General features: G+C 44.0%; 1 protein-coding gene across 2 annotated transcripts in view; it reads left to right on the plus strand.

Annotated features, from left to right (window-relative positions):
• The window catches only part of ANTKMT (adenine nucleotide translocase lysine methyltransferase), a 139,915-nt gene extending 116,697 nt beyond the window's left edge, over nucleotides 1-23,218 (plus strand). For both annotated transcript variants that reach the window (XM_085628348.1, XM_085628347.1), the window contains exons 5-6: nucleotides 17,404-17,454; nucleotides 17,591-23,218. In XM_085628348.1, the coding sequence (XP_085484474.1) occupies nucleotides 17,404-17,454; nucleotides 17,591-17,779 (240 nt within the window). In that variant the 3' untranslated portion in view covers nucleotides 17,780-23,218. The remainder of the gene's footprint in view (nucleotides 1-17,403; nucleotides 17,455-17,590) is intronic.
• Nucleotides 23,219-23,419: the final 201 nt, after the last annotated feature.

Consider the following 23,419-nt stretch of genomic DNA (forward strand, 5'->3'; position numbering starts at 1 on the left):
ATGGACTGAAATGGCATCTGTCACCCTTGGTATCATACCCAGGATAAAATTGCAAAGCATCACTTGGCTGAGGGTATTAGAATACCCAGTAAATTCCTGTGCGACAAAATAAAAAGGCAAGAAGTTGTAGAGAAGAGGTGGCAATGTAAGCAGTGAGGTCTGCAAATAAAGTTTATCAAGAAAAATAGTTATTGATGATCAAGGCCAAGATCAAAAAAGACGAGGAAATGTTTTAATCCCTGGTTGTTATGGATACAGCTAATCAACAGAAGCAACCTGATTTAGCAATTTCAGAATGAACTGTGCTGCCCATAAAAAAGCTGTATGAACCTGGTAGTGTTGGATCACTGCTCCCCGATCTGCAGAAAGGCCTCCTTTGGTCCCAGCCGTTGACTCCCCGGAGAGCAACATTTGCCAGATTTCCACCGGCACCCTACCCAAGGACATTCTTATAATGAACCTATATCCTTAAATCTAGGTGACTGCCCTTCTGCACTGATGCAAACGGGTGATATTTCAGGGAATTGCCTCCTACTTCTAGAAGGACAGTATTTTGATTTCCATTCACAAAAGAGACTTCTAAGACATAATGGATTGTGTGTGCACATAGTTTGCTAATCATATGTTAGAACATTTATAAAACTAGGCAGAAAAATGGAATCTCTTGCCTTGGGTCTGTGCAGGATTTAGATCAGGATTTACTATATTGTATAGTGTTGTGTCCTTAGGTTTGTTGATCTGGTAAACTTTATTCAAGAAGTGCCTAAAGTTGTTGTACTGCTGTGACAACGACAGCACTATTATTGAAGCTCAGGCAGAAGGGTATTATCCCTGCATTGTTTGCTCCTAAGAAGGGAGTCTTTTTCTGATACTTGCATAATGATGCTAATTAATCAAGGTGGTACCCTCACTGAGAAGATGGAGAATGGCTTGGAACCTCGGCTGCATTTTAGCCCCAGTTTTATTCCCTCTTTAAATATTGGACATGATGGGAGGCGTTTTCAAGTGGCACATTTTAAATAGGGATTGGCCTATTGCAGGCCTTGCCTGTGCAGAAACTCAAAGTTTCATTTAGAGTCAGGCTGTAATGATTAATTCACCTAAAATCGCCGGGTGCCTTACCTTATTTAGACTGACTTCCCCTCAGAGAACTGTTGGATCCAGTCCATCAGAAGGCCCGCCCTATTTATGTCAGGACTTACAGCAATGTATCCTCATCTAGGTCTGTCATGCACACCTGGTGATACTAGACAGGGAAAAACAATCGGTGTTCCCCGCGTTTTGAGAGAAAACGTCCTTCGCAAAAACAAATAGAAAGACAATCTTCGACAGATGCTAACACAAAAAAGTGCTGTCATGCTTTAATAACCTGTATAATGACGAGGGTCAGTAAGTCTTCTCTGGTCTTCATCAATATCTTCTTTAATCATGGACAGCATCTCCCACCTCACCTTTGTCAGTCAAGTCTATGGTGTCTCTCAGAAGCTTCTACAGAACTGAGCATTGTCTGGTTCTTGGTATTAAAGGTGCTGCAGGACGCTGGCCTGAAAGTGGCAGCAGAGAATGGTCTGTGCAGCCTTATTTCTGTGTTTTCTTGCATTAAAAAGGATTGAATAATATTTCATTATTTTTCACTATTACATTTTAAAACGTATTTTGATTTAAAATAATAATGTTATAAGTCAAGTCAAATAAACTTTATTTGGGCGTAGATCACGTCCATAAGAGTATCATAGCATTTCCATCATCAATTAAAAACGCATAAAACAAATAAATTATAACAATAGTTTATAGCAGCAATTGAGCAATATATATATATATACAGTAAGACAATCTTAGGAGCAAACTTAATAAAGCATAGTGTCACGGGCGCTCAGGCCAGGGACGGCTCCTCCTTTAGGGCAGAGGGGCGTTGCCGCACTGCTTTCTCGCAGTGCGAGAAGCAAAAACATAAAATGGTAAAAACTACCATTTTATGTTTCTGCTTCTCGCACTGCAAGAAAGCAGAAGTGCCTGGATGTGCGCGGGCGGGTCTGCTGGAAAGCACAGCAGGAGTGGCTAGCCCATTGTTGTGGGCCCTGACTATTTGGTCGGCACTCTAGGGCCAACCAAAGCAGTCATGCGCACTCTCCCTTTTCTCTATGTAGGCTGCATGCATGTAAACATGCAGCCTACATAGAGAAAATGGCCTCCCATTAGGCGCCCGGCGTGGTGCTGTCTGAACCAATCACAACATTGTCATTGGCAATGGGGAGGGAGGCTGCCTGTGGGTAGCTGCTTCCTGAGGAGAGCGGCAGCAGCAGGAAAAAGCGTGACCCGGGGGAAGGTAAGTTTTATTTTATTTTAATTAAATCTCTCCCGATCCCCCCTCCCACATGCGACCCCCTACCCGCCCTTCATGCCGGCCACGACTGGTGAGTTAAGTTTCAGAACAAGAAAATACTGTATGCTAAATTATTTCTGAGAAAAGAAATTCAACTGTTGCGTGGAAATTCCCTTCCCTTTCCAATCAATTCCGCTGCCTTGAGACATCTAGTAATTTATGATTCGGTCTCCTGCACACTTGACTCCAATGAAACGGCGCAGCATGCCCAGGTAAGGCAACTGTCATGGTCTGACTACCAAACCACTGGTTGACGATAGAAAGAGTGCAGCGGGAGGGGTGGGCGAGGCTTCCTTGTGCGGTGCCCCGCCCTTAATCAGTAACTCAAGACTAAGAGCATTGCTAGGCTGCTGGCCTGTGATACCATCTCTAGGAGATAGTCACCTCTAGCCGTTCTGCAGACTGCAGGACCACTGATACTCCTGTGAGAGATGACATAGGCAGTGGTACTGGCATGTAAGCTAGCATGCTGGAGCTGATAACAGTGGTACGGGTAATGCTGCTGAGAGAGATGACAACGGAGGTGTTACTGGCAGTGACAGTGTTGGCAGCGACAGTAGTAGAAGGGAAGCATGCACTGCAGGCAGTGATACTTCTGAGAGAGAGCATAAGGGCAGTGGCAAAGGCACTGACGTTTTTGGCAGCGATAGTAATAGCACAGGTGTGTGCATGATGGTGCTAATGGCAGTCACACTGCTGAGAGAGATGGAAAGCGCAGCATACTGCCAGTGAGGCTTGCATGCTGGTGGCAGTACCAGTGGTACTGATAATATTTCTGTGAGAGTTGGTACCGATAGTAGTAGCAGCGATGCTTGCATGTTGGGTGCAGTACTGCTGAGAGAGATCGTAAGGGCAGTGGTACTGGCAGTGATGCTGTTGGCAGCGATAATAGTAGTAGCGATACTTGCATGCTGGTGGCAGTAGCACTGCTGAGAGAGATTGTAAGGGCAACGGTACGGCCAGTGGCGCTTTTGGCAATGTGACAGCAATGGTTGCAGCGCTGGCGGCAGTACTGTTGAGAGAGATCGTAATGGTACTGGCAGTGACTCTTTTGGCAGCGATAGTAGTAGTAGCGGTGCCTGCATGCTGGCGGCTGTACTGCTGAGAGTGATTGTAAGGGCAATGGTATGGGCAGTAATGCTTTTGGCAGCAAGAGTAGGGACAGCGATGCTTGCAACGCTGGCAGTGATGCTGCTGGAAGTGATGGGGATGACTCTGGTGCCAGTAAAGACACTGACATCCATTGCAATGTTGAAAATACATGTCATCACTATCCATGAATATTATAGATGTAAACACATTTAGAATTTTGGAGGAATGGCTGTGCACTGGCAGAGACCTGGTCAAAGAGGGCATAAAACTGCTGAAACAGGACCATATGTTCAAAGCTGTTTTTAACAGGGGCCCCCTAAATATGTTTTGGCCCAGGGCCCCCACAATCCTTAAGATGTTTCAGTTTGCTGACTCTTTTTTTTTTTTTTTAATTCTCGGGGGAGAACCCCCCAAACACCCCTTAGGTTGTTCAGGCTCACTCGCCGCTGTGCACTCCCACACAAATTTTACGCCTCACCACTTTCAAGTGTCACCAGCCGCCACTGCGGGCGCTCACAGCAGGTTTTAAAAAAAGAGCTGATGTGCAAAACAGTTTCGGCATCTGGTAGTTGCAGTAAAAAAATAAAAGCTGGCCTACATTGACTGATATTATGATATTTCCGTTTTAAAAAGGGACTAAAAAATGTTTTGCATATCTGTGGTACTTTAAAATTTGGGACCGCGTAGGAGTCAGGGCCCTACCCTGCCTATTCCGGTATCAGCGAACCGCGAATGGCCAATACAGTATGTACAAGTGTTTTGCGTAACGTTTTATCGATAAATGCACTTATATACGATATTACACATTGACTTCGTGGGTTTCATCTTGGAGCAGTGGCCATCTTATGGTTGCCCTCACATAGGCTACACATTAAGGACAAGCACGGGCCTTCGAAGCACATGTGCCTTCCATTGACTTCTCTGTGACCTGTGCGATTTGGCTCCACCGCCCCAGGTCAGTCCGGTCCCACGAGCTCCCCGTCCTACGGCCACCTGTGATTAGCATCAGGGTTTGACACACCATAAATCCTTTTCATCCCACACAAGCCTCCGGCTAATCACTTTCACACCTGACTCTTCCTGCTTTATGGCTTGTTTTACCAACAGGAGGTGCCCGTGTTTATTGGGGTCTGCTGATATCTGATGTGGGATCTGAGCCTCGCTGGGTAAATAATTGTGGGCTGGCTGAACTGGAATGTGGGATGGTCATCATGACTCTGCCTTTTCATTTGTAATGAATACATATGAATGACCATAGCGTAAAACGAGGAATGTGTGCCTGAAGCATGATATTTTGTATATAAGGAGAAGGCCGTTTCTGTAAGTTAAGCAGTCTCCTGAGAACATACATTGTGTTGTACTTCTCGGATACCTGTAATTGGTCTGCAGCCAATAAATACGATCGCTGACTTCACCAAGAAGACTCTGTGTTTCTGTGGGTCTGAAACAGGAAGAACCCGAAGTCTTAGGGTGTGCTCCCCTGCACCGCTGGGTTTTAAAAACTCAGTACTTCAGTTGGCGCCCAACTCGGGGCGATTTCAGCGGTACCGGTCCAAGCCAGAGGTTCGTGAGGAGCTTCGTGTGGAAATTCCGGAGGAAGGCCGCCACTTCATCGACCCCTGCATGTCGACGTGGTCCGAAAGTCTTTTCTGCGAGGTTCTCCGCGTCCCGACGGCTACGAAGGACTGCTGCCCTGATTAATCGCCCTGTTTTGGACCCTTGACGATTTGGTAGAGCGAAACAATTGAGAGAGTCTTCTGGCGACGCCATCGATCATCGATACCTCAGTTAAGTATAAGTGGAGCGTCTCCCAGTTTGTTTGGTATCCTTCGGGAATTTGGTATCCTTCGGGATCGCTTTGATTTGGAACTTGCAAGTGCCAAAGCCAGAGGACTCGTGTGTTCACGAGACTATCGTATTCGATAATCCTTTGAAGTTTGAAACTAGACTAGTGAGCGAAGATACCTGGTTCTAGTGTATTTGGAAGATTGTTTTGTTTGGGTTGTAGAAGGGATTCCCAATTAGAGGATTCGTGTCCGGTTCCTCCAATTGGAACTCCAACTTATGAGCTTTATGTAAAACATGGTGTGGGCCCCATTGCATATAATGAAGTATGGATCCGATACACCAGAAAGGACGGTGTTTTGAAATGGCCCCAAAATGGTAGTTTCGATACAGATATCTTAGATAATTTGGAAGTTAAATTATTTAAAAAGAAAGCCCGGCCGGCGATGTTTGATTCTTTCCGCCTATGGCGAAAGGAAGCCAAACAGAAGGAAATTAAGCTAGCAAAAAGGAATAAGAGAGAAAAAGGTATGTCAATGATGCAAGCAGCTGTGCAATTTAAAGATAATGAGGAGGAACAAATGAATGAGCAGTTACATAGACAGCGCAAACTAGGGATCGATAAATGTTACCCAGTTTTGTCACCCCTTCCACAAGATGAGACAAAAGAGAAAGATTCCTTAATGTCCCATTTGCTAAGTTCACCACCCCCGTATGCGCAAAATGCCACAGCGCCTCCACAGCTCGTAAATGGGCAGCCTCCAGTTAATGTGCCGCTAGCCTTCCCACAGCCGCCAGCTCCCCCTCAGCTGGCTCCTATCCCTACAGTGCAGCCCTCTCAAGGGCCGCCGATTTCGTTACCTGTCTCCCCCGCGCTTCCTGCGACTTTGCCTAGTACATCAGCTGCCTCCCTTGGCGCCCTTCCTAACACTGCCACTGTACCTGGATCTACCCCCGTTTTTCTTCCTTCTGTCTTTCCCCCCGTTTTCGCCTCAACTTCCCCTTCTGCACGACAACGAATAGCTAATGTGGTTACTAGTTTAATGTCGCCTCTCTTTGGGTCATCTAGTATGACCCCTGGTTTACAGCGTAAGCAGTTGCGTAATCAGCTGCCTGATTCTGAAGAAAAAGAGGTATTAGACCATCTGGCACGTAGGTGGATTGTCCTTCCTTCACTCTATGATGTGAAGTCAGTTGTTAACGTTTTTCACCAATGGGACGCCCCAAAACAGAGGTATGTGTTTGAGAAAATGTGTGAATTCCTCTGTGAGGAATTGGAAGATCATGGTTCAAACTCAATCCCGCAGGGGTTGTGTCGAGTGCGATTTGATTTTGGAACAGGTACAATTGTGGGTCCCGACGTAGATAAAGCAGTTGCGACTTTACTGTCCTTCAGGAATGATGATTGTCAACAATCATTGTTCGAACAGGAATTCCCTGTGGGGAAAAAGGTAAAAGCGCGCCAATATCCGATGCGTGAGGTTCCTCCAGTTTGGAGACCTGCTGATGCAAATGCTAATCCACCTGTTCTGGCACATTTTCAGCGTGTTTGGGTACATGTCCCATGGAAGCGTTCTGAAGTGTTAGCGCTTAAGCAGACATTGCCTGACCCCCGTAAAAACCCTGCAGGATTTTATAAGGAGTTATCACAGACTGCAGAATCGTGTGTCATGAATCTAGCTGATATAGATATGTTATTCGGGAATGTTGTTCCACAGCCTTTATGGGGATCCATTCGTAATACAGATCATGCTGCAGAACTAGGGGGCACATGGGCTAATATCGTTGCTGCCGACACTAGACAAGATGGTGGTGCCAAGCCTGACCCTCTAGTAGCAGAACTCCCTGGTAGAATTATCACTTACATGAAAACTTTAATGCCCGCGATGCGTGTGAATTGGGATAAATTGTCTGCGTGTAAGCAAAAGAAAGATGAAACAGTGTCTGATTTCTTTACAAGGTTTGAAGAAACATTTGTCGACCACAGTGGTCAAGATATGAGCACTGAAGGTGGTCAACGATTATTTGTGGATAAATTTGTGCATAATTTGCTTCCCGAGTTGTGTAAGAAGTTAAAAGATTCAGAAAGTTCTTGGGCTGTTTCCTTTTCAGCGCAAATACTGGCTACTGCACAGTATTACGAAAATAGAGATAAGGATGAGAAAGATAGAGCAGATAAGAAAACAAAGGAATTGAAAACGAAGGTTCTGTTACAGCAAGCTTACCCGCCACGTGGTGGCCAGAGTAATTATCAGCAACCGCCACAGTTTCAGAGAAACGTGCAAAGGTACGAGTATTCTCAACCACGCGTTCCTGTAGGCCCTAATCAATGTTCGTATTGTAAAGAGGAAGGTCACTTTAAGTATAGTTGTCCTAAATTGATGCAGCGTACCAGTAATGCGTATGGCGCAAGAGGTAGAGGTGGTCAGCAAGCTCCTAGAGGCAGAGGGCGTGGAAATGTTCCCCAGAACGCGCGTCCTCTTCAAAATACGATAAATAGCTTTGATCAGCAAGCCAATGCAACTGGTAATACAGCTCAGTACTATAATAATGATTATTATGCAGAAGACGACAATATGGAAGGTAATGATTACTAGGACAGCCATAGACAGAGAGAGGGAGTTGTTTCAGTGCCAGTGGATCAGAGTGGACCGTATGTTAAGGTAACTACAGCGGGTGTAACAGAGCCCTTTCTGCTGGACACTGGTGCTGCAAAGAGTCCAATTATGCATTCCAAACTCCCTGGCGCGCCTTTGTCTGGCGAAATGAATGTTTCAGTAGGTTTTTCTGGCGCCCCAGTTAGGAACCCGATTTCTAGTCCTATGCCCCTTTCTGTTGGACCTTGTGAGCTAAAAGCACCCCTCATCCTAACGACAGGTTGTGGTGAAAATCTGTTAGGGTTGGATTTGTTAAAAAGATTGCATGCAACGCTATATTGTTCTCCCTCAGGAGTACAACTTACAATGGGTAAGGAAGTGATTTCCCCGATGTACTTGTCGAAGAATACATTGCCACCTGAATTGTCATCCCTTCCGGATGTCCTTTGGGCTACTGGCCCCAATGATGTGGGTCTCTTGGAAATACCGCCATATGTGGTCACTTTAAAGGCCAATGTCAGATTGCCACGCATTCCCCAGTACAAGATCTCCAATGAAGGTCAGAAAGCGTTAGCAATTATCAGTGATTTGATTAAAAAGGGTGTAATTGAAGAGACAAGAGGCAACGTTTGCAATAGTCCTGTTTTACCTGTTTTAAAACGAACTGACCCTTCTCAGCCACCTGTTTACAGATTTGTGATTGATCTTAGAGAGGTTAATAAAATAGTTGTGCCACAGTTTCCAGTTGTCCCTGATATAACTGCCTTGTTAACTATGATTCCAGCCTCCGCTGCATGGTTCTCAGTGATCGATTTAAAGAATGCTTTCTTTAGCATCCCAATTGCAGAAGAGAGCAGGGACATTTTTGGCTTCAGTTTAGGAGGTCGAAGCTTCCGCTTTAAACGCGCTCCACAGGGCTACTGTGAAAGTCCATCAATATACAGTCAGGCTTTAAAGGCGCAGCTTGATGCACTTGTTTGACCTAGTGGTGCTACCCTTATTCAGTACGTTGACGATTTTCTAATTGCCGCGGATACTGAAAAGATTTGTAAAGAAGCTACATTGTCATTGTTGCGTCATTTGTCTGCCTTTCATCACAAAGTGCCTCTCTCAAAACTGCAATATTGTCGACAAGAAGTGACCTACTTAGGTCATCTCTTATCGAAGGAGGGAAGGAAACTGACCCCAGAAAGAATTCAAGCCATTGCACAATTAAGCGTGCCAAGAACACAGAGAGAAGTGCGTGCTTTCTTGGGCATTACTTCATACTGTAGGCACTGGATCCCGAGTTTTTCTTTACTGGCAAAGCCTTTGTTAGCATTAACCTGTAAAAATACACCGAACCCTGTCCCATGGTCTGAAGAGTGTCAGAAAAGTTTTGGGGAATTACGAAATGCATTATGTTCAGCTCCTGTGTTGGGTACCCCTGACTACAGCAAGCCTTTTACATTGTATGTTCATGAAAAGGAAAGTTGCGCATTATCAGTGTTAACACAGCCTTTTGGCGACAGACCGCGTCCATGCGCATATTTTTCGTCAACTTTGGACCCGGTAGCGAGGGCATTGCCAAGTTGTTTGAGAGCTACAGCCGCAGCAGCTGTGTCTATTTGACAGTCAGCTGGACTAGTGATGGATAACACATTGATTGTAATGGTTCCACATGCTGTGGACACATTGTTAAACCGGACCAAGACACAGCACTTAACTAGTGCTCGATTGTCAGGGTATGAATTGACACTGCTGGCAAACCATATACATATAAAGAGATGCAACACGTTGAATCCAGCTACATTATTGCCGATTCCAGCAGACATAGATGAGATTGAGCAGCATGATTGTCTGTTCAGAACAGATGAAGAGACTAAAGGGAGAGTGGATCTTAAAGATACTCCCCTAACTGAGTGTGATGGTACCTTATGGGTGGATGGTTCGTGCTTCAAGCTTCCGAATGGTGATACGACTGCTGCATATGCTATCACGACGTTGCATACGATTGTTGAGACGGCACGCATACCACATAATTCGGCTCAGGCAGCAGAATTAATTGCCCTTACAAGAGCATGCGTGTTGTCTGAAGGAATGAAAGTGAACATATATACTGACAGTCAGTACGCCTTTGGCGTTGCCCATAGTTTTGGGCGATTATGGAAAGAACGTGGGTTCCTGACTTCGCATGGAGCTAAAATTCAGAATGGTCAGTTGGTGAATGATCTCCTTGAGTCACTGACCTTACCGTTACAAGTTGCAATCATGAAATGCAGTGCGCACAAGAAGGTCACTGATGATGTTGGTCGTGGTAATGCATTTGCTGAAGAAATCGCGAAAGAAACAGCAAAAGATGTGAGGACTCGAATGTATGTTGCAGGCCCTGCAAGATGGGTTGGTGATGTTGGAATGTGTGAAGACACAATAGAGAGTGTGAAGTCCCTTCAAGCTGAAGCTACAGAGACAGAGTTGAGCAAGTGGAGAGAAAGTAAGGGTAAATTGGATGAGAATGGTTGTTGGGTTGATTTGTCAGAACATCGGCGATGGTTGTTACCTGATGCCTATGTGCTTCCAGTGGTTACGATGGCGCATGGAATGGCACATATCAGTGTGAAAGGAATTTGTAAGTTGTTGGCTCCAGTATGGCAGAATGCTGGAATTCCCAAGTGTGCAGAGAATGTGGTCAAGAATTGTATGGTATGTTTGAAATACAACCCTGGTAGGGGAACCCCAACTCCAGCTGGTCATTTTGCGCCTCCATCATATCCATTTGAGGTTTTGCAGCTAGATTTTATCCACATGGAAAGGTGCAACAACTTGAAATATGTACTGTTTGTTGTTTGCGCTTTTTCAAAATGGATAGAAGCATATCCCCTAAAAGACAACACTGCTTTATCCACAGCCAAAGCCCTTGTGAAAGAATTTTCCTCTAGGTTTGGGATGCCAAGAATGGTGTGGAGTGATAATGGGAGCGAATTTGTAGGTCGAGTGATGAAGAATGTGTGTGAGGGACTAGGCATAAGGCAGAAGTTCCACGCTGCAAATCACCCCCAATCAGCTGGGCTAGTAGAGTGCTACAACGGCACTCTGAAACTCAAACTGGCCAAAATCCAGGCGAGCTCCGGTCTTAAATGGCCTGACGCTCTGCCTTTAGCACTCCTATCAACAAGAATTACTGTGCATTCACGAGTGGGACTTAGCCCATATGAGATCATATTTGGCCGCCCGGCCAATGTATGGGGTGTGCCAAGACCGACAAAATTCAGTGAAATCGAACATCCAGTACTGCTTGACTATCTGTATGAATTGACGGCTAAATTGCGTGTTTTACACCAACAGGTGCACGATACTCTGCCCCAGGCCTCTGAAGCTCCAGGACACCCTATCGACCCTGGCTCGTGGGTGCTTGTGAAAAACTTTCAGCGAAAGAACAACGATGAGCCTCGTTGGATCGGCCCTCACCTCGTACTTCTATCAACAAGATCAGCGGTTCGAGTGAAAGGGAAAAAGAATTGGATACACGGCGCCCACTGCAAACGGATCCCTTTGCCTCTACCATATGACCGGTGGGTCCAGGAGGGTATCGCTGATTCTGAAACTGACACTGTCCCCCGTTTTGTGCCGTTCAGTGATGCACGTATAAAAGGCACAACTTCAGAACGAGAAAGCGACGATATTTTGCAGGAAGCTGTGCCACCGTCAACTCGAATAGACACCACAGAGCCTGAACTCTTGTTTCAAGACCAGACAGAACCTGGCAGAAACCGCTATAACCTGAGACCAAGGCCTATGGACAAATAAAAATTCCCTTCCCTTACTATTTTTTGATATTATAGCTCTCCCATCTGAAGGACTTTTTGATTTTTGTTTTTCGAACCACCATCCGGGTTCAGCCGCAGGGTCGCGGTGCCAAGACTTCGGGGTACAGGCCGAAGACGTTAGGTCAACGGTTCTGGTTGGTCTGGGGCGTTCCCTGGACTGACAGGCGTACTCCTTAGCAGGAGATACTCACCCGCCGCGAGCGGCACGATTAGAGGTTGGAATTTTTCAAGATGGAGAGACCCGCTGAGGAAATGAACTTTAAGACGAAAATATGTAGAATAATGAGGAGAAAACGTTTTGTATTATTATGTCTGTTTATACTATTTAGTATGATGGCGTTTACTGTAGGTTATGTATTCTTCTCCTCTCAAGTGCCATTTGCACCCACTGTACAGCCTATACCTCCTCCTACTGTCTCCTTACACTCTTTCCACCCTCTGCCTGAACACGAACAAGCTAGACGATCTGAGTTCGTAAACAACTCGTTTATTCAGCTCCTGCACCAGCACCAACTAGTCATGAATACAACCAATTGCTGGGTGTGTTGTTTAATGCCACATACCATTAACAAGGGTATTCCTTATCTAGTGCTGCCGTTTAGCTATAATGGATCGTCATGGGCATTCCAGACAATGTTTCTTTTTGCATTAGATGTCTACTCCGCGCGACAACCGCGTTCCATCAGACCTAGCACAAATAATAAAGCCTTAATGAAGGGAGTTGCCGATATGAGCAGAGATATCGACGCATACTCATCTATTCCCAAGGATGAATTGCGAGCTTATGTAGGTTGGTACGCGACGGGGTATAGCATTAGTCTGGGTGAAAGGCAGCGAAAAATCTCATCCCCAATGTCGTACCCCACATAGGTCGGTTCTGTTTACAAGGTATTGGCCAGAATCCAAGAGCTCAACTGGGGAAAAGTGACTGTACTGAAACGTACACTTTTCCATCACAGTTTTCCCCTGCGTTTTTAGCTGCCAAGGGTACATATTTTGTTTGCAATGACCGAGCATATACATGGTTGCCCCCTGATTTCTCGGGCACATGTTATATTGCAAACTTGCTACCGCCAACATTTACTGCTGCCTCTGATTATCACAAGACCAGAATTGTGAGAGGCGTGATTAGTCAGGAGGATACTGCCGGTCAGGAAGCAGGAGACTTCTTTTTGGGTTTCCTGCCATTTTGGGGACCGATGGTCAATAGTAGGAACCTGAGACAACTGACTCGTGTGGTTGAATCTACTGTTAATGTAACGGCTGGTGCCCATGGTAATTTGACAGCCGAGCTCCAAGCGGATCGCCTCATGACTTTGCAGAACCGTATGGTTCTAGACGTCATACTTGCAGACCGCGGTGGGGTATGTAAGGTCATCCAATCTAGCTGTTGCATTTTCATACCAGATAACGCTCCAACAGTTTATCAAGCCATCTCCAAACTGCATAAAATATCCGAATCTATACACGTGGATAAAGGAGATTGGTCACTGATGGGATGGTTCTGGGAACTGATATCTGCCTGGGGTTGGAAGATTCTGATGGTCATTGGAATGATCTTAGCCATTCTTTTCCTGTTCTGTATGTGTGTACAGTGTGCTCCTGCGATATGTGGCCTCTGTGCTACATTATGTGTAAGGAAACCTGTATCGAGGGACGAGCTAAGTAATAGGATGATGCTACAGCAACATCTCCATGATTTCGTGAATACAGATCTGGATTCATATTAGTATAATTCTTGCCTATGTAAGGGCAAAAGGAGGGTCTGTGGTACTTTAAAATTTGGGACCGCGTAGGAGTCAGGGCCCTACCCTGCCTATTCCGGTATCAGCGAACCGCGAATGGCCAATGCAGTATGTACAAGTGTTTTGCGTAACGTTTTATCGATAAATGCACTTATATATGATATTACACATTGACTTCGTGGGTTCCATCTTGGAGCAGTGGCCATCTTATGGTTGCCCTCACATAGGCTACACATTAAGGACAAGCACGGGCCTTCGAAGCACATGTGCCTTCCATTGACTTCTCTGTGACCTGTGCGATTTGGCTCCACCGCCCCAGGTCAGTCCGGTCCCACGAGCTCCCCGTCCTACGGCCACCTGTGATTAGCATCAGGGTTTGACACACCATAAAGCCTTTTCATCCCACACAAGCCTCCGGCTAATCACTGTCACACCTGACTCTTCCTGCTTTATGGCTTGTTTTACCAACAGGAGGTGCCCGTGTTTATTGGGGTCTGCTGATATCTGATGTGGGATCTGAGCCTCGCTGGGTAAATAATTGTGGGCTGGCTGAACTGGAATGTGGGATGGTCATCATGACTCTGCCTTTTCGTTTGTAATGAATACATATGAATGACCATATCGTAAAACGAGGAATGTGTGCCTGAAGCATGATATTTTATATATAAGGAGAAGGCCGTTTCTGTAAGCTAAGCAGTCTCCTGAGAACATACATTGTGTTGTACTTCTCAGATACCTGTAATTGGTCTGCAGCCAATAAATACGATCGCTGACTTCACCTAGAAGACTCTGTGTTTCTGTGGGTCTGAAACAGGAAGAACCCGAAGTCTTAGGGTGTGTTCCCCTGCACCGCTGGGTTTTAAAAACTCAGTACTTCATATCTTTCATTTTATTTACAATTTTTTTTTTAAATGGCTAAGATCTAGACTCTTCACAAAGCCCAGAAGTAAGCATAACAAATATTTGACAGTTTCTGCTCTAACACAGAATAATAGGGACCTTTCCCAGCACCCCTGAGCACAGCATAAAGAGTTATTCGGGCAGTGTGGTATAGTCCGAACTAAGTAAGCGGCAATGCTGGGCTTCCCTTTTTCTTTAGTGAATCTCCATATGCACTCACAATTATAAAATACTTGCTTGTTGTACATGCTTTTTGGTCAGTTATTACAGATTTTGAGTTCTAAAAAAGCCTCTTGCAAACCGATTTTGTGATTTTCAGCTTCGACATACGCTGGCCAGGGTATTTGGCGACCTCTATCGCATGAGAGGCAGTCCTGTATAATATCTCTTGACAGGCCCACCTAATTATTCTTCCAGTTAGCCAACCATAATAGTACCGGACTGATTCTAATAGGATCTTCTATCTAGGGAATGCCCAGCTCTTCATGGCAAATTAAGAGCGGCGTTGATATAGGTGCCAAAAGAAGTTTCCTAGGAACCTGTTTTCTTCAGTCTGGATAGCCTCACAATGCGAGATACCCCACACCTCGGCTCCGTTATGTTGCAACAGAAATACACTGTGACATATATTTGCAAAAGAGGAATTAGTGAACCTCCCCCCTTTGGTTGCGGGCGACTGTATAAGGAACCAATTGCCCCTGACAGCTTTCTCCTGCACTGCACAATATTTGATGTCCAGTACCCTGTAGCTATAAAAGCGACCCTCAAATAAGAAAAGGTGCTTATGCTGCTCAAAGAGTTGGTGCCAATAGATGGGGTCAAGAGCTCTTTGCTCCTTGCACCACAAGCCATGATATGAGAATTAGTGAAGTTTGTACGCAAATCCAAAGCGGCCATGAAGTCCACAAGGACAAGCACCAACAGACACAGAGCCTTTGGTGTGCGTGCCATAAGCACTGTGTCGTCCGCATAGAGGAGTGTGGGTAGCAATAAACCTTTGATGTTGGGTACATCTGGGGTAATATCAATAAAAACGGATAAAGCTCATTAATATATAAAATATAAAAAAGGGGGTCCGTCAGATACCCCTGTTATGTTAATACAACGTATTAAGCGCACGAATACCCGGACGTATCTTGGCGCTATGGAAACTACAGGAAGCCCTAGAAGTTTTTGCATTAGTTCAAGAAAAGCCATGTCTTCAGACTCTTTCTAAATAAGGCTAAGGAGCTTATAGACCTGATATGCATAGGAAGTGTATTCCTTAACTTTGCCATGCCATAGCCAATGCTTTGTCCCCCCCAGCTGGAGGTGTGAAACCTGGGAACTGTCATAAGTTTAATGCCATTAAATCAAAGCTGTCTACCTGGGCAGTACCAGGAGAAAATGTTTCTCAGGAACATTGGTCCCATATTATTCAAGGCCTTAAAGGCTAGGCATAGCATCTTAAACTTCACACGACTTGCTAGAGGAAGCCAGTGGAGTTTACGGATTTCGGTCAAGACTGATTCATACTTGGGCAGATTTAGGAGGAGTCTCAAAGCTGCATTTTGTACCATTTGCAATTTTTGCAATGTTGTTTTTGCATATTCAGGTACAACCCATTGCAGTAATCTAATTTTGATAATCTTAATGCAGTTACCACCGTCTTCCTAGAATCCATAGGGATATAAGGAAGAACCTTCCTCTGTTTCTTGAGCAGGTAAAATGTGGTGGAAACCGTTGCATTTGTTTTCTGGACGAATGTTAGTTTCTTATCAATTAAAATCTCACAAGATTGTTTGCTTCATCCACTAGTGTAGGCAACTCTCCAATCTCTGTGGGCCACCAGATGCAATCCCATCTTGGTTGGAGGTTGCCAAAAATCACTATTTCGGTTTTCTCCAAATTGAGTTTAAGGCAATGCTTGCCCATCCAACTGTTCACTTCCTGCATACAGTTTCTAAAATGCAGTACAGGAGAGGCTTGCTCTTTATACGCCACTACGACAATCTGTGTGTCATAGGCATAGGATGTTAGGTTGAAGCCGAAACGCTGGATCAGTGGAGCCAACTCCGACACATAGATATTAAAAAGGGATGGTCTAAGCGATGAGCCCTGTGGAACCCCACATGGCAGGACATAGGGTGTTGATTTGAATCCATCCGGAGTCACTGTTTGTGTTCTTTCGGTCAGAAAAGATGTTAACAAGGACAGAGCTAGGCCTTTTACCCCTAGCTTACTCAGGCGGGATCGCAACAGGTGGTGATTGACAGTGTCAAACGCCGCTGAGAGATCCAAAAGAATCGGAGCGGTGGCACCTCCCCTGTCCATAACTGTCCTGATTTCTTCAGTAGCTTTTATCAAGGCCGTTTCCGTACTGTGTTCTGGATGAAAACCAAATTGCGAGGAGTCAAGCAGGTCATTTTCTTGAACAAACTGAGCTAGTTGTTTATTCATAACATTCTCTCTCCTCTGTCTTAGCTGGGAAGGGCAGCCTAGCAATAGGTTGATAATTTCGAGGGTCAGATGCATCCAGGCTTAGTTTTTTTATCAATGGGTTGATCAATGCATCCTTCCATTTAGCAAGAAAAATTCCTAAGGTGAACATGGTGTTAGAAATTCCTGAAAGTATAGGACTAACCTCCTTAGCTACACCTCTTAATACTGCAGGGGGGCAATGGGTCCAAAGGAGATACAGATTTTATTTCATTTGCTAAGAGTTTTCACTTGCTCACTGGTGACCTGTGAGAAGATGTGAAACATATTTATACTAGGGCCAATGATCAGATCATTCTCTGTTACCTCCTGTGTAATCGTATCCTCAAAGGATTTATAAATGTTATTAACTTTATTCCGGTCTTACGCGGCATTTAATATCTATGTCTCCAGATGTTAAAAGTATTCTGGGGTCCTTCTGGACTTGTTGGAATATTCCAACAGCCAGGAATAAGGCAGAGAACCTTGATCAAGTACTACAATTTCAGGTAGAAACTTTGCATTCCAAAAAAGAGTAATGCTAGGTATGTGAGGAATTATTAACTTATTGTTCCATCTCCTCCCAGGGATGCACACGCCCTTTTGCTGACTGGTGACATCATCTTTTTACTTTACAGGTCAAACTGCACGACTGTAGCAACATCTCCGTGTTTCTGGCTCCCAGTGTGGTATGTTAAATTAACTTTCCTTTCTCCCAGAGATAATACACAAAAACTGTGATTCATGGCCCAGAATTGTAATAGCTGTATTTTGGAGATGTATAGATATTTCATCAACAAATCTATGTTACTTTCTGTCCCACAGCTGGAGTTACTGGAGTCCAAAATGCTGGCAGAGCTCCCGGACGGTGCACGTGTGGTCACAGGGCGATTCCCTCTCCCAACCTGGGTTCCAAGCAGCATCCTGGGAGAGGGTGCGGACAGAGCCTGGGCCTACGATGTCCAGACGGTACGGCAAGCGGGGTTGGGCCAGCCTGCAGGGACAGCGGTCTAACACTCAGTACCTCTCCTGGAGAAGTAATTAGCCCAGGATTCTTAAAGAAATTATATAATAAGTTGTGGCCAATGGCATTAGGTCTGTTTCATTCAGTGCTGAGGCTGGGGTTTATCTGACTTTTACTTCATGTTTAGCAATGTATCCTTTATAGCAGATGTCTGTCCATCTCTATGCAACAAGGTGATGGAAGGAATGCTTGATTTAACATTAGCCAGTGGCTGTTGCTCAGGATGTATCTTAGGCCATCGTTTTTTTGTACACTGTGCCACTTTAAAGTCATAGACCCGCCAAATGGTCATCATTCTTGGTCCTGCCACAGTAGGAGCAGTATACCCTGAACTGCCGGTTACGGTCCATCTTGGCGGAAACTCCATTACCTGGTCTCGACCTACTTAGGTCTCTTCAGTGAGAAATAGCTTGAGTTTCCTGGCATCATGCGCATGGGAGCCACATCTGGGTATACCCTGCGCATTTAGGGCATCTACTGCAATAAAGAAGGCAGTGGAGGGAATGTTTTAATTAATTTTAGTTGCTGATGATCGCTTGGGGCAACATTCCAGGCTATTAACTATCTGAATAAGCCTTAGTGCCAGTAGTTAGGCCAACCTGAAGTGTTTGTCGCAGCACTGTACATGCCTCTCTGTTGTCCTCCACAACAAGGGTGGCTTATCTCACTTTATTTCTCTTTATGGCTGTGGGTTTAACTCTGCACTTACAATTGTAAAGGACACGGATCTATTACATTTTTAGAATGGTGATTTTACAATAGCCCAGTCTTGGCAAACATCCTCACTGGTTATGTTTCTAAGATGAAGATATATCAGTAGTCCAAACTGGGCTAAAGGGCTTCATTGCAGGTGGTAGAAACCGATTCCCAAACTCTAGATAGTTAATATGCTTGTATTGCACGCCCTCTTGATATGGACACTGACAACACAAACAAGAATTTAATCAAAGACTTATTTTTGAGGACTTCGACATGGTCCTGTGGAGTCTGTCTGGAATCTGACAGCTACAGTATAGGCAACTGCAACTGTGGCTGTTCTGAGCCTTATCACCCTATCCCTGTGCATTCTGGTATATCAGGAATGTAGCATTAAAAAAGGTGGAAATCGATCTACCTCACAGTGCAATGGCTGAACAATCCCAAGGTGCCTTTGTCAATTAATGTCTGGTTGCCACATTTTGTCTCATTTTGCAATGTAGTCTAACAAGGATTCTCAATGACAGGATTCTCTCTGACATATAGAAAAATGGTGGAATGTATACATATATGCTTGGAACTGTCAGGACATATTTTATGATATATGTTTTCAAACTGAAAACCAATTTAGTAAGAAAATACACCAAAGGGGGCAACATGCACTGTTTTTTAAAAAAAACATAATCCAAAAAGCCAAATTAGAGCACTGTAGTGGTATGGTTCTGAAAGAAGAGGAAAGCAGAAGTGATAGTCCTCCATTTAAAATGTACAACAGTGAAAAACGTACGCTGCCACTGTACAAACTCAGGAAGATGCCATATCCCTAGGATACCCCTAGCGTAAACTGTGGGGTAGTTTGTTTCCCCTAAATGAAACAGTAGGGATACCACATCCCAATACTAACACTAATGTCAATCTTACGTGAGAAGCAGTGACCTCAAAGGCCTCAGTTGCTTCCATTTATTCAGAGACTGTGGCTAGCCAGATAGAAACTTAGCATTATTTGGTTTGTTGTTAAAACATTCACAAATAATTAATCACCCTGCACTGAAATCAGAAACCAAGCATTGAGCAGAATTGTTCATTGTTTTCAAATATATCTTTAGAGATGGTTTTCCATGGTGGTCAGAAGTTGTCACCAAGCAAACATTGGTGAATAAATACCACTTGGGAGTCCAATGTACATAATACTCCTGTACCAAAACAAAACAAATTAGGTATTGCAGTTGCGGAGTGGGGTATTAAATTGAACTCAATGTGTCAAGGGTATTAAAATCTCTGCAGCAGGTGGAGTATACTCTCGGTGTGAATCTGCCACAGATCTGTTACAAGAAACACAAGTGAACACGACCATGAGCTCATGGCATCTCACTTTCTGAAATCCTTCATACATCTCCTGCGGTATCAGCAGAAAGAAGCGCTTTTGAGGGCTGTGAGGGCAAACTCTTGCACCGCACTAAAGCCACTAATCCTAGTTGCGGGTTAACATGGGAGTTAGCATTGGGTTTGTGTTATGATTACAGGAAGGCTTATGTTAATGGTTAACATAACAGCTATTATTAAATTTAGAGTTAGGATTAGGGGCACACTCAAGATAACGGTTACCATAACAGTCAAGTTTAGGGTTACAGACATAAATAGTAATACGTCTGTAGATTAAGATCAAGAATACTTCTCTGGATAGGAGTCTAATTGGGATAACGCCTGATCCCAGGAAGTATGAGGGTTACCGAAAGGGTAATAGTCAAGATTAGGGTGAACTGGTCCTAATAGTCAGCCGACAGGATAGCTTAGTGAGTTGAATGCTAGCAGGTTGCAAGTTCAAATCACAGCAAGATCACTCTAGTTTCAATTGTTTTAAGGTCAGGTAATTCAGTACTATTATATTGAGTAATACTAACTCTTGTTATTTACAGCACTTACAAATAGTCAACGTGCTGTCTGACGTGCTATATGAGTAATTGTTAATATTACTAGTGTTAGGTTGCAGTATTACAGTTATGGAAAATACTAATTTTGCAACCTCTTGTCCTTGCAGCTATTTGGCTGAAGCATGCAGCAAGGCACTTCTGCTCTTGAGATCAAGTTTTAGAAATTCCTTGGTATTGGTAGTACATTTCTGCTACCTTCATGGAGAGGACAACAAATTGGCTTGTCTGCTTTTACTGGAGTTACCCCCTGAACTCCCACTACCCGCATTAAAAGCAAATGTAACATGGGCAGTACAAACAAAATATATGCAGTAAAAGCAAGTCCAATATGCCAATAATCTGTATAGGTTTCTAGATCTTCATGCAAGCTAAGAAACCTTCCTAGTGCAAGCCCGCCCAGGATGCTCTGTACACTATTGTGCAGCGAGGTCCTTTACCGAGACGGTCTTTTACCTCAGCTTAAGGTTATCAGTGAACACCACATGAAAGCCTCGGAGGTGCAGATGCCTGAACATCAGATCCCTGGGAAGAATGAAGGTACTCACCTACCCTTTATCCCTGGTAAATCTAACTTGGTAGGATGTAAAATGGAAAAATAGAAAACATTTTAGGGATCTTCGCAATGAAGTCTAGTGCTCTTAGTCCCATCTCAGCCACCTGCTTCAGAAATTGGCACATAGGGATGTGCAGAGATTTTCCTCCACAAGCTTTGCGAAAATTCAGAATGTTTTATCAAATTATCGCAAACTTCATAAACTATAACTTTAACATTTTGAAAATCTAACAAAAGTAGTTTTTGGTGGGAAAATGATTAGCACAGAAGTTTTTTAATGGGAGAATGCTCCCAAAAATATTTTCCTGCTAAAAAAAAATCTCCAGAAAACGTTATAAAAGAAATTTCACGTTAGCAACATTTTGTGAGCTTTACAAAACTTTCCAACCTAATTTAAACAGTTATCCATTTTACAAAACTTCAGAACGATTGGAGGGGCGTCTGTCGCCCACCTTTAGTTTTAAACAGAGAAATGGCAGCGGAACCTGTTGTGCACATTGCATTCCTGAGGAAAAGAATTAAATCTCTGGGAACTAGTCGTACAGAAAATGACTTGGAGGTCATTTTGAAGTCCATCACCTCCCACAGAGTTCCTTGGGTTCACACACTCCGAGACATTCTCCTCACGGAACAGAAATTGCCTCTTAAAAATACAATGTTTACAAAAATGGAACTCATTAATCCAGAAAGCTGATCCCAACCCATCTACACAATGGGTAATAGCCTTTTTTTTACTGCACTTTTTAATCTTGTTTTGTTTTAACCTTTGTATTTTTGGTGTTGTATAGGTTTTAATATTATATAATATAATATGACATATATATGTATATAAACATATGTATCTTATAACAAAGTTTCCTATTATGGTTGTATTCTTTGTATATTTATGTGGTGCTGGTTTTCCTGTAATGTATTGTTTGTGAATTTAGCACCGATAAAAGCTGCTAGACTGGAAGCCCTTTCAGTAGAGCAGGGACAGCGTAAGCTACAACAGGCAATGGGCATGGGACACGGATCCCATCCATCCCACCAAGAACAGTGTGCCAATGTGCATTAAGCTGGAACTCGAGAGACTGTCTGTACTAAGCAAATGATGGTTGGTCTCCTCAGCCATGCAACATTTGGGTTCTCTAGAAAGATACACTTAAGTAACTGCAAGAGAGTTCTTTCTTCACCCGGTTTAAATTGTCGACCTATCGGGATGCACTACAGTGAGAGAGAGATCAATTTTCTCACCCCTTATGCCCTTGGTGTCTGGGACTGAAACCTTCTGGTGTGAGAGGAGTCAGTATCCGAAAGCATTACAACTTTGGCATATCAGGAATATTCTTATCTAGTGAGTGAGATCGTGGCCAGTCTCCATACCATTACACATTGTTCTCTCAGGAGAGCCACTAGCCACTCATTTTTAGGTCTCGCTGAGACAGCGCAAGCTGTCTCTTTGAGACATTTTGTAAGTGGGTTTTCAAAAGTGCTACCCACATGGTTTTGCTGGCCTAGAGCTTGCGTGCACTATGGTGTGCAAGTGCACAGCTGCTCCTCTGCTCCTTGCATTCCCCCCTCCCTTCTCACCCAGCCCTTTGATGCTCTGCTCGCATCTCCCTCCTCCCTTCTCCTCCTCTTTTTTCGTCACTTGTATTCAGGCTCCTCGCATTGCCCCCTCCATTCTCACCCAGCCCTTCCTGTTTTTACTGCACTTTGACCTCTGGGTAAACATCACAAATCATTTAATGCGGTGTGTCACAACAAACAGCTCCTTGCTCAATCCAATGAAAAACAAGCATTGGCATAGCCAATAGGTCTCGCTTTTGGGACCTTATAAGTATTTAGTTATGCAACTGTTGCATGGCTAAAAAAAAAAAAAAAAAAAAAAAAAAAACTTTCTGTACCAAATAAGAATTGGACAGATAGTAGGGTTTAACGGAACTGGAGTTTTATGAGCGGAAATAAACACTGCCCATGACACCCGAAGGTCACCAGACATTGCTTTGTTTCCTGTTGAGCCTGGTTTTATCCCCTTAGCACTTATGTCACCCTGATAAAGGATCGGTAGCACACGGCAAGCCCCGTGTTGCAAGCACAACGTGTACAAGGATCTGCACTCTTAAATATATTAAACAGCGGTGAATCACTCGCACTGACTTTATTTTATGTCATTGTATGTATTACAAAGTGCACAGTATATTTATTCACTCATGGCTGACGGTTTCATTTTGTTTCTTAATCAATAAAAATGGTTTTAAAGTGTACATTCTTCTTGTTTGTCAGACAGATTGTGGAAGTGTGTCTTTGTGTTTTGGATGCTTATTCAACAGAACATTCTTAGGGAAATCTTGCAAGCATGACAGCAGAGCAGGCTAATGGTGCCTAAAAAGAGGGGGTCCTTTGCAACACTCAGTTAGTGAAAATAATTTTAAGAACGCTTGAAAAGAATAATTATGGTAAGTGAG

This window comes from Triturus cristatus, chromosome 10 (genome assembly GCF_964204655.1).
Source record: "Triturus cristatus chromosome 10, aTriCri1.1, whole genome shotgun sequence".
Taxonomy (NCBI): Eukaryota; Metazoa; Chordata; class Amphibia; order Caudata; family Salamandridae; genus Triturus; species Triturus cristatus.